Raw genomic sequence first — 12,571 nt, 5'->3', positions numbered from 1 at the left:
TGACTTATTATAGGCCAAATTGCCTAACAGATTAATCAAGAAAAAAGGTAGATGGATTAATAATGAAAATAGTCACTGGTTGCCGCTCTAGTTATATTTCCAAACTTTGAAACAGCAGCTTTCCAAAGTTGTAGTTTAAATTACATCAGTCTGCAAGTCATTGGCAAAGTGCATTAACTAGTTGTATACTAACGGCAAAGCATTGTCCTATGACGATTAGTCCAGAGTGTGCACCTTATAGTACTAGTATATAGTGTCTATGGTATGTGATCTCCCCACATACTTGCCCTCGTCTGCATGCTATACTTTCTCTGCTAGCCGCTCTGCAGCTGAACAGCCTGGCAGCTTTACCTCCCAAGCTTTCCAATCTTTGCCACAAGTGAGCGTCTCCCTGTCCGTCTGCCATGAGGCATTTGACCTGGCTGTGACTGCCGCCACATGACCCGCCGTGACCTCTGAGGTCAGTGTATGCGGGCTAATAAACAGAGCAACACCAACCTGGCAGTAAGTCAACAAACTTTCCCTCTCCATCTAATGCAAATGTACACACACGTACACACACGCGCACACACACGCACACACACACACACACACACCCTTACGCTTTATCACAATTGGAACAGTTAATCAAGAATTGGCTTTGTTCCTTTGCTCATCTTGTCAATAGATAAACACTCTCCAATTGGTTTATATTTGTGTGGATTACCCCCTTGGATCTGTCTGAGGGCTGAAGACCACAGGATCCACAGCTGCTCATCTGGACAGCAATGGAATAGAGCTTAACACAGCAAGGTGCTTTACTCCAGCAGCCAAACAGTACATAGTTTACTTTCATTTAGCAAGGATGGGGAGGTGGACAGGGAGAGGTAGCTGCTCTCAGCAGGTGCTTGGGGCAGGGATTTAGCAGCGCTTGCAGTCTAGGGAGCAGCTATGCTAATGGTGACAGGATTTGGGGATGAGTGAGGCGTCTTATCAGGCCATGCACTCGGTGGGAGCTTTTGGCAGTCATACCTGCCACCACTCAGGTACTTATTTATATATTACACTTTTTAAACCTCTGCCTCCCTGCTGGGTTGTCTCTGGCTCATACAAGCATTTGAACACGGATCTGTTTCTTTGTAGGCTGATCATTTTCTGTGAGGAAGCCGCAAACACTATTAGCCACTTTCAAGAAATATATAAATATACTCTCTTTCTGTGAATCCATCACGCTGCTGTGAACCCCCCTCGCCTCTCTCGTCTTTCCACCTGTCAGTCTTGCATTTCATTATCATCCGGTTGGCTGAGACATTCATATCAGTTCACCTTTGCTATTCAGTAAAAAAAGTTCTGCAGCTGTAAATTGAAATTAACGTCTCTCAGACTGCGTAATGGCACCGGCAATATTTAAAAGCAGACCTGCAGACTGCAGTAGCTACAGTTGTCTGTGTGCAGTTTTACTATCAGGCTGTGTGCTTATAGACCCTCTCAGTGTAGTCAGAATGGCTGGAACCATGTTACGTAGTTTGATATATTTACTACCAACTCTCAGTAGTGGGGTTAGGCCAGCTGGAGGCCAGGGACTGGGTCATTTCCTGGACCACAGTGGCGTCTCTTGTTGGAAACCACTTCAGTCTTCTTTCAGACTGCCACTACAGTTAATAACCAGCACCATATGGGGAAACTGACTGTGTCTCATTTCTTTAGCATGTTTCAAGCTTGATTATTTTTTAGACAACCAGGGCAGTAAATCTTGAGGTGTATGTTTTTTGTTAGTTCAGTCTGTTTCATGTCGGCTCCTGAATGGCTCCGGGGAGCAGCAGATGTAGCTTTATGGTGTAAACCCGGTGCAGCTGAGCTGAGCAGGGCATTCTCGTCTGGCCCTCCTGATCACCAGGGCTTCTGTCTGTCCAGGATCAGCACATTCACCAGACTGACAGATGGACACCAAACTAGAAAGCATTTGTATGACCAAATATCAGCCTTCAAATGAAGCTTACAAAAAAACTTGCCTAAGTCTCCCAGAAGTCACATATTTATTTATTTATTTTTATTTTTTTAAAGATTATTTTTTGGGCCTATCCGCCTTTATTTGATAGGACCGCTAGGTGAGAAAGGAGAGAGAGAGAGGGGGAAGACATGCAGGAAATCGTCACAGGTCGGACCCGAGCCCTGGACCTCTGCGTCGAGGCATAAATCTCTCAGTATATGTGCGCCTGCTCCACCCACCGAGTCAACCTGGCCATGTCACACATTTATTTTTATTAAGTAATCAGAAGAGATTATAGAACTTGTCAATAGCTAGTGGGACATTCTGTCCCAAATCAGATAGAGTTTTTTGTTCACATTTTAGATTTTGTTCAAACCTTATGTATATGCTATTTGAGACCAAAAAATAAGTTCTAGTAGGCATAATGAGTCTCATATCTTGTTCCGATTAAACATGAAGACAACATGGAAGGAACTTGTAACTTTACAGAAAAAAACTGATTTTCATGGTCCTAGGAATGAGTCCATATGCAACAAATTGCAACCTCGGTTTGCCATACTTGCCACATCTTGCATTCTGATGATGTTAGAGCCCTTGAAATTTGGCACAACATCAATTCAATACTGTAATTTTAGCTGGAACTATGGAAAGCCCATATGTTCAGTATATACTTTGGAAGACCCAAAGTGGGGCCCCAAAACCACCCATTTTGCACCTAAGGGCCACTAATAACAAATCTGACATATGCACGTGTGTTTTGATAATTTCGATCTGTTGCACATCCTTTTTGTCTGTGCCTGAACAAATGTCATTGCTCTAGGAGTTAAATGTCTAATAGTTTCGCATTGCCAGACCTTCCTCCACAGCGCTGCGGAGGAGGGTCTGGCTAGTCCACACAACATTCCGGGATTGGAGAAAAACGTGCTCTGGTTTATTGGCATTTCCGTAAACCAATCACAATCGTCTTGGGCGGCACTAAGCCCCAGACGGAGCCACGGTGCCGCTGCAAAATAGCCTTGGGTTTTGGTGGAACGTGTACGTTCAAAAGTTGTTTTAGTCGTGCAACAGAAAACTCAAATTCAACAGATAGTCTAGCTATCTGTCTCGATTTACCTTGCAAATATCTGAGGAGCAGTTAACCATAGTCCTCATAAATCGACTGGAGTTTAAAATGCCAACACAAAGAAAGCAGAAGGTGACAAACATCCGGCCAAAATTAGGGACATCCAGCAGAATTTCCAGCAGCACCTGAACAATCCTGGAAGTGAAACGTCAACGATATAGACTATATGTCTAATGATATTGAACCCTACATATGGCTTCCTGTCTAAGATGTTTTTAGGGTGCAAACATGACAAAAAATCCCAGTGGCAAAAAACTATCCAACTCTCAAAATTCAGCGAAAATATTTTACAGAATACATTTTTTTGAGTCAAGTAACATACAGTACAGAAAGTGTAAACAAAATCTCATTTGACAGGGAATGAGTAACAAAGTTACTTTAATTACTGTATATTACAAACATTGACCTACAAGTTTTAAAGGTCCCATGGCATGAAAAATTCACTTTATGAGGTTTTTCAACATTAATGTGAGTTCTCCCAGCCTGCCTATGGTCCCCCAGTGGCTAGAAATGGCGATAGGTGTAAACCGAGCCCTGCTCCACCTTTGAGAAAATGAAAGCTCAGATGGGCGAATCTGGAATCTCACCCTTATGTTGTCATGAGGGGCAAGGTTACCTCCCCTTTCTCTGGTTTGCCCTCAGAGCATTTGGCCCGCCCATGAGAAAGAGAGAGACATCATGGCTTGCAAACAAGGGAAGCATGGCAGTTGGTCAAGGCCACACCCCCACCCTACAACTTGCCCCCCCCCCCTCTCCTCCTCAATAGCATTTAAAGCTACAGACACACAATGGCACATCCTAAGGAAAGCTAATTGTGGGACTGGCTCTAGTGGCTGTAATTCTGCACCAAGGCTGAATTTCGGGAAAGAGACTTCAGATACAGTATTAGGGGACCACTAAGGCCTATATAAAATTATCCAAAGAGCAGCATGTCATAGGACCTTTAATTGTCTGTTCAGGTCTGATCACACCAGCAACTTAAAAAAAGAGAGAAAATTATTACATTTTTATGAAATCATCTGAATCAGAGGAGAGAGTCCAAAATTAACCCCAGCAACGCTAAGCCACAGCTGAATGTTAATATTAGCATGTTAGCATTTCAACGTGTATACAGTTAGCATGTTAATGTTGGAGCTGCCACAATAATAAATTCAACCAGAAACACGTACCCCTCTACAGCTGTAATACTGATGGTATGTTTTATTAGTAAATGTTGGTTTGAGGCTCATACACTGTACCTCCTAAAATAATGCCCAATGACAGTGGCTAATGTTGCTTGGCAACAAAAGAAGTAATAACAGACAATCTAACAGATATTAAAGCGTAAAATTGGCTCTGACAGAGCTATATTTGTACTTGTACATGTGTGTGTGATGCAAGCAATAAAAAGCATATCACAGGTCCCAGATTTCTCAAAGCATATTCCTTATACTATGAATTTGTTAGTATGTCTGTCTGTGTGTGTTGTACCTGGCTCCAATGTAGAGTGTCCGATTGACTTGGAGAATCCTCTGGATGTGCAGAGGCTCTTGTCTCAGCCATGTTCGGTGGGGTCGGCCCAGAAACACTGGGTATCTTCTCACCACTGTCGGTGAATGAGAGACAGAAACACAGAATGATGATGGCTGATTCCCAAACTGACATCCATCAAAAGTCATCAACATAAAAGTGGTTTTGAGTTTGTTTTTACAGTTCTGCAGCAGTAACAGTTTCATGTTTCAAACAGCAGCATATCTGCTACTATAAGCATACAGCAGCTGTATTCGAAACCGCTCCCTCGTTCACTCACTCACTATTCCCTATATAGTGTTTATTAAATAGTGAACTATATATGGAACGACCAAACGAGATTACGGACACTCACCGAAAACACATTATTGCGTGACTTGCGTCAGAAGATGCGCCCTTTGTTTGTGTGACGGAGGCAGCATCATGTAAACCAACCAAAACTAAAATACTTCTTATACGTCCCTGAAACAAACTGAGCACTCAGAAGAATAGTAAGAGGTTATATATATGTTGCATGTTACATTTCCACTGTTTAAAAACGAAAGTCCGCTCCATTTCTCCTTTTCAGTTGTCGCGGTGATTTCGGCTTCTTCTTCACCTCCGGGAAAAAACGTCAGTGTTGCATTGTAGTATACGGGAGTAGAATGTAGGGTACATCGTATGTACACTCAAATAAGCAGTGCATTGTGGGTATTTTATAGTGGACTACTGTATATAGTGAATGAAATTTACCGACTACAAAATGGCGAACACACTATATAGTGCACTATTTCTGTGATAGGGAACGGTTTTGAACACAGCTAAAGACACAGAGCGGAGCACAAAGTCAGATACAAGAAACAACTAATCCAAATAATAAATAAAAGATGTTTGAACTATACATCATATGTCACCTTACATTAACAAGTTCTTGTTTGTCGAATGATTGGGACTCATTTTTGATAAATTGTTTATTTGCATGTTGCCTTTTGTTTGGCAAGACATGTTCTGCCAAGTGATTCAGATAATTCAAAAAGAGAGAGACACAGAAACAGGTGACATTTTCAGAAGCATTGAAAAGGTAAAACAAAATGTTTATAGTGTTTCGAAGGACGAGGAGTTCGGTACATCGAGGGAAGCGAAACCTTAGGGGACAGAAATCAAAGATAAAAGTAATGGAGAATTTTCAGCATGTTTTTATGCATGTCGTCCCGCAGATGTGCAAAATCACAGAGAAAAAATAAAGTGAAGAGAGAAGCAGAAATCACATATAAATCAGATGGATTACCAATCTGTCTTTGACCTCGACTGAGGTGAATAAGAATATTTTCATCTCTTCTCCGCACTTTCATCATTTACCTCATTAAATCTCACCCTGTAGACCATTCATCGGTCACCTTCTTCTTATATTGTCCATATTTAATGCTGGTCTCCAGACTTTATCCTTGCACTATTGCACTTATTTGCACTACCACCATGACACACACTCTCATAGTGCACCTTACCATGCATACTGAATCACAGGGTCAGTCCCTGCCCTGTCACTGCAAGCGTCTCATGCTTATACATCCCTTAGTACATTCATGTGGAATTTTTATTTAGTATCTTTTCTTTTATTGTCCATATTATTCATGAGGATTTGCTATTTTATCATCCTGTTTATGATGTATGTGGATGTTGTGTGTGATGTCTTTAAGCTACTGGGATCTTGAATTTCCCCTTGGGATCAATAAAGTATCTATCTATCTATCTATCTATCTATCTATCTATCTATCTATATATGTATATCTTTACCTCTATAATTTGTGTGCTTCTGCTTTATTTCTATCATGTAATTTCTTCCTATTGTATCTACGTCACTCTGTCCTGGGACCCACTGTGATTCTTTCTTTTCTCTCTCTGTCCTCCTCCACGCCTCCCTCTACTTGTCTTGTCTGACCATCCAGGTAAGACTACATTTTCTACTATAACCCGGCTGTAAACCACAGCTGCTGAGTCTAACACCACAGCGGCTCAGTGTACCGCTCAGTACCCTGACAACCTCTACACTCTACTGTTTGGTATTGATACGTCGAGAAGGCTCTAGACTCGGCAGGGAAACCATCAATCAATAATATTGAACTGCGATCAATCAAGGTCGGGTCTGAGCTGGAGACTGCCAAGCTGATATGGAGACTCAAAGTCTGAGTGTGTAAGGCGTCTCTCGAGGATCTGAGTGTGTGTGTGGGAAAGTCATGAACGTGAGAGCCCCTTCCTACACTCTGGTCTCATTCCTGAATGCGACCCCACACCTCCTGACCTGAACACCAGTCAACACCCTTTGTGTGAGAGCCTGTCTGACCCTCCGCCTCCTTCTTGCCCTTTCCCCAATTCAACACCCTGCCTGTTAGGCCGCGACCCCACACCTCACACATCACGACCTGGGAGAGAGACACGCAGGGGAGTAGGCGGCTAGAGGGCGGGAAATTTGGAGAGGTCAATACCTTCAGTGGGGATGAAGTTGAGGGGCCCCGGTTCCTCGGGGAACGCCGAGCTGGCCGTTCGGAGCAGGCAACACAGCAGGAAGAAGGGAGGGGCCACGAACGCCATAGCAACACAAGGGCGGAGTCTGTGGGAAATAAAGAAAAAGACAGAAAGATGAAGTCATCCACTGAGGGAGAAGTGTCATCTGTCAGCCAGATCACTGTGGCACAACATAACCACATCAAACATCACACCACGTATGACACATCTGAGAAAAATGAGGAGGCAAGGGGGCAACATCTTGGGCAAGACAGAGGGAAATATATGGCCTATAGATGAAGGGAAAATCTGTATAGACAGAGAGTGAGTGAAGGGCTCAATAACCCTCCAGACATCTAGCATTATCCAGGATATTATAGAGGCTGAGAGAGGGAGCGAAGTGGTGGTTTACCTAAATTAAATGCTTGCCAGCGACACAAATCACCTCTCTGACAACTGTTGGTATTTGTCATCTGGCAGTACAGAGGCACATGCAGGTCTTGGATGTGATTCATGTGGAAATACAAATCATACCCAAATTAAGTTACTTACACGATCCATCTAGAGAATGTATCAAGCACTGCCTCAGAGGAGAAAAGCTCTCAGGATTGCTATCGACTTCAGCCACAAACCTCAGCAGGCATGAATGGCTGGCCGCTACCTCTGCGTGCTGTTACTGCAATTCCGCTGCTGTAGCGTGTGTGGTGGAATTCAATGTGCATTCAACAGGCACTTTTATTAGGGCCCGAGCGCCGACAGCGGCGAAGGCCCTATTGAAACTGAAGGAATTATTAATCTTTCTTTTCCTGCGCAATGAATCACCTTTTTGGGGACCTTATCATACTCAAAAACTCACGAAACTTTGCACATGCATCAGGCCTGGTGAAAAATGTGATATTTTAAGGGTTTCGGGAATAGGCGCACAAAAATGGCTCGCTAGCGCCTCCTACAAAGTTAAAGAAATTGAGCCCCTGCAATACGTTTAACGTAGACTAACGAAACGTGGTACACATATGTAGCATGTCAAGACGTACAAAAAACGCCATTGGAGCCATACCCTAAACCCAACAGGAAGTCCGCCATTTTTAATTGAAAGTTCAAAATTAGTGCGATTTTGGCCATTTCCACATGTCGTACTTTATCGAACTCCTCCTAAACATTTCATCCGATCCGATCAACAAATTTGGTCTGTGCCATCTTAAGACGTTAAAAATGAAAAGTTATTAAAAGAAAAACTTTTCGTCATAGGGCATGGCCGTGGCGGGGCGGCCATTTTGTGCGTTTCGCTATCGAAACAGGAAGTGGCTGTAACTTGAGTGTACATTGTCCAATTTGTTCGAAACTTTTCAGGATTCATAAGAGTCCAACCCTGAGGACATGTACAGGCCTATATTGGGTCAAAGTCATAACGCCCCCTAGTGGCAACAGGAAGTAGGCCTAAAAGTCAAGGTGCTAGACTTTAACGAACTCCTCCTAGAGATTTCATCCGATGGACTTCAAATTTTGTCCTTACCATCTCAACACCTTAAATATGACAAGTTATTAAAAGAAAAACTTTTTGTCAAATGGTGTGGGCGTGGCATGGCGGCCATTTTGAGTGTTTAATGATGAACAAGAAAGTGGCTGTAACTACAGTGTACATTGTCATATCTGCTTGAAATTTCCCACAATCAACAAGAGTTCAGGCCTGAGGACATATACAGGCCAATATTGACTTTTGGTCATAGCGCCCCACGCTGGCAACAGGAAATCAGCCTTATATGACAAACATCATCCGATTTACATGAAACTTAGAATGTGTGGTCTACTTGTGATACTGAGCCGGCCCCTATACTTTAACCACGCCCATGTACTCAGGCCACGCCCCCTTGTATGGCTTTTGAACCGTTTAAGGTTTAAGGAGTCTTTTGTGAGGTATCATTGAACTCAGCAGAGAGTTCATTTGTCATTGGTCATGGTTTGGCCCGCCCCCTATGTTTAAGCCACGACCCCTTTCATAACTGGTGACCCATTTAAGGTAGAGTCTTGTGTGAGGTATCATTGAACTCAGCATAAAGTTCCCTTTTCATTGGTGACAATTTGACCTGCCCCATATGCTTAAGTCACACCCCTTTAATAACTAATGACTCATTTCTTGTACACTATTGTGTGAGGTATCATTTAACTCAACAGAGAGTTACGTTTTCATTGGTCATGGTTTGGCCCGCCCCGCATGCTTTAGCCACGCCCCCTTTCACAGCTAATGAACTGTATGACGTAGAGTCTTGTGTGAGGTATCATTGAACTCAGCAGGGAGTTCCCGTTTCATTAGTGACAATTTGCAGTGTCTGAGTGCCGTGCAAATGCACGGTCGCAAGGAGCGGCATCCGGCAGTAACTCCAACGTGCGCAGAGGCGCGAGGGCCTGTCCGTCGCTGCTTGCAGCTTTAATTCAAGTTGTTATTATATTGAGCTCTAACTCCTCTGTAATTTTCTATCAATTTTTCCCTCTCCATACGAGCCTGGCGTGGAATTGCGTTTTCCTCGAAATTTCTCAAAAACGTAATTTGATTTTGATTGATTTGACATTATTTGGTTTTCGTCTTGTTGTTTTTAAGACTTTTTATGGCCTTTAATCGACAGGAAAGGGGAGAGAGAAGAGGGACGACATGCAGCAAAGTGCCGCGGGTCGGATGAATTCAACATTGGGTAATTTGTTTTGAAAATCAAGCGGTTAGGCCTTCTATCCCCACTGTTGCAATCACAAAACATTTCTTTCAGTCATGCACAATTGCAACATCTCAAATTTGAATACTCAAGGTTGGATTTCTTTATGCAAAACTCCCCAGCATTTTACTGTGGTCACAGATGCACAATGTGTAAAACAAAGACTTAAACATACAGTGTCCACTATGCACGCTTCCTTTCTGTGTCAGCCTTTATCTCTCTTAGACTCGTTTCGTGTTTAGTTCAACTAACAGTCAAATGAACTGTATTGTGGGTTTGAGAAGATTCTGAGTTTTGTTGATGGCACATAAATTACGATAAAACGTTGTGCACAGGGTCATTGTTATGTTGAAACAGAAAACCGCCTTTCCTAAAAGTTGCCACAAAGTTAAAAGCACACTTTTGTGTAAGATATAATTTATAATTTACTTTTTTTTATAAAACAGGTAACTCAAATCAAGCAATCTAATTGGTTCACAGTAATATAGTAACCGGATACAACAGCTATGGTGTCTAATTCCTTTGTACAATTCAGTATCACTCCACGTCTGAGTATAAAACATCAGACGACCCTTTTTCGACGGGTAACTGAAGCCATTATCTACTCTATACTCTCTTCAAAGCCACCAGACTCCTTTAACAAAAACAGTTATTTCACCTCGCAGAACACAGGAGTGGCTGGTCTACCGCTGCCTCAATCGGTTAGTTAGTTAGTGTTATTGCTTGACTTTGGTTTATGCTAGCTGCTAGTGTAGACTACGTTCCATAGCAACCGCCTCGGTATGTGCAAGCAGTCAGAGCAGGAGGGCCTATTTTATTGCAAGGGTTGTTATTTATTACAAGAAATATATTTAAATTGGAAACATAGGCTAGTATAACAGTAGTACAAGTAGAAAATAGTCATTACGTCAGGGAACTGGGACTGTAATGTTAGTTATACACTAATATCTATCTAAAGCCAGCTAATATTAGCCACCATAGGTGCCGATACCGTGGGTGCTCCGGAGCTCGAGCACGCACGGAAAATACTGAGCACCCAGTGCCAGACTGCCAGTAGGCTACATTCATTTAAAATGAAACATTGCAGTTGGTGCTAAGTGGAGCGTCTGTCATAGTGTGCCTAGGCTACTAGACAGGTGGAATTGATTCTTAATTTCCCATGAAGCTAATCGTGGTTACGTGTTCATCTCCAATCCTATCTGTATTTGTGAGAAGTGGCGTTGTCCTGCAGTGAAAGATAGCCTACTTTACGGCTTTATCATCGAGTCAATAGGTGTGTGTGTTCGTGTCGGCCGCTGTCCATTTCCTAAGGTTCTGAAATGCAAACATTTTTTGACTACTTTTTTTTAAAAGGACGTGCGCCTGTAAGCACCCACGGAGGAAAACATAAATCGGCGCCTATGTTAGCCACCATAAACTACTGGTCATACCAGACCAGGTAAGGCTGTTGAGGCAAACACCCTAAGTGTAATGAATTGCACAAGGGTGAGAAGCAAAACAGTTTTTTTCTTTTAAAATAGTTACATAGACCCTACGAATTAGAAATAAGGGACCCTGCTCAAACAATGGCAAACAGCCCCAGACTAAAAAGAATGACAATTCGTATGTATATATATGTAAAAAGCTGGCATATTGTACTCTATGTAGTCACATAGAAACATCAATCATTTTTTAGTCTCTCTTTCACTCACTCACTCCCTTACTCTCTCTCTTCCCCGAAGGATACAAACAGCCATTGTGCAGCCGTCTCCTTAATGGAGTCCGAGACATAACCTTATCAGGACATATAATCTTTTTGGGACATTTCTCACATTCCCTTCTCTGACATCAGAATAAAAGTGGGAGGCATGCTAATTACTCAACACCCACAAGCATAATTACAGGAGGTGAAGGGGAAAGAGTCACCAAGAGAAGAAAGAAGGTCATGGGGTGGGTAAAGAGAGAGAGAGAGAGAGAGAGAGATATGGAGTGAGAGATAAGTATGAAATAGAGAGAGAAAGAGAAGATGAGAAGTCAGGAAGTCACTATATCCAATCACAGATTCTATTGTTTCTGCTATTAATAATGTATGAATAAATGTCAGGCGGTACGCATTCGATTAGTATAATTAGACACCCTGGGCTATACAATTTCATGGGACAGCAGAATAAGTAGATACACAAGTATGTCTGTGTGTGTGTGTGTGTGTGTGTAAATGGTTCAGAGCCAAAGCATCTCTGTAATTATGACAAATGGCTCCAGCTGAGTCCATTCAAAAGCCTCGCTGCGTGGCACAAGCTGTACAGTAATATGCCATTATTATTGAACGAGAAATACTGCAAGTCACATATACATTTTGAATTTGGAGGAGACACTAATCCAAAATATTCAACCCCAGGGTGCAGTAGCACTTCTTGTTTGAAAATTGAAATGGCAGTAGATGTCACCGAAGTCATATTGAAGCTGGCACACTGTGTGGGCTCTGTGGATTTAAGAAACGTTAAAAAGTCCAATGTCAGTAGCAAAATATTGTGTCCTTCACCGTGGGGACTATTGTTTTCAGTGTTGTGACAAACATATTCAGGGATTGAGCTTGATTTCAGGCATCATCCCAACAGTCTTATGTGGGCGCCAAGTTAATACAGATGGCTAGTGGAGGAAAAATGCAAACGATAGTCAAATTAACTATCAGTCTGATCTTTAATACCCCATTGACTCTAACTATCTTTTCTGTACTATTAATGAAACAGGACTCCTGAACTCACCATCATGCTCCAACTGCTTCAACGGGATTTAAACAGACCT

At 42.4% G+C, this 12,571-nt stretch overlaps 1 protein-coding gene across 1 annotated transcript in view; it reads right to left on the bottom strand.

Moving 5' to 3' along the window:
• The window catches only part of sema6bb (sema domain, transmembrane domain (TM), and cytoplasmic domain, (semaphorin) 6Bb), a 135,868-nt gene that overhangs the window by 64,023 nt on the left and 59,274 nt on the right, over positions 1 to 12,571 (bottom strand). The window contains exons 2-3 of the mRNA XM_031318271.2: positions 7,064 to 7,188; positions 4,563 to 4,677 (exon numbers count right to left, since the gene is read on the bottom strand). Of these exons, the coding sequence (XP_031174131.1) occupies positions 4,563 to 4,677; positions 7,064 to 7,169 (221 nt within the window). The 5' untranslated portion in view covers positions 7,170 to 7,188. The remainder of the gene's footprint in view (positions 1 to 4,562; positions 4,678 to 7,063; positions 7,189 to 12,571) is intronic.

The sequence above is a fragment of the Sander lucioperca genome, chromosome 11, assembly GCF_008315115.2.
Source record: "Sander lucioperca isolate FBNREF2018 chromosome 11, SLUC_FBN_1.2, whole genome shotgun sequence".
Taxonomy (NCBI): Eukaryota; Metazoa; Chordata; class Actinopteri; order Perciformes; family Percidae; genus Sander; species Sander lucioperca.
This window is presented reverse-complemented; position numbering and strand designations above follow the sequence as displayed.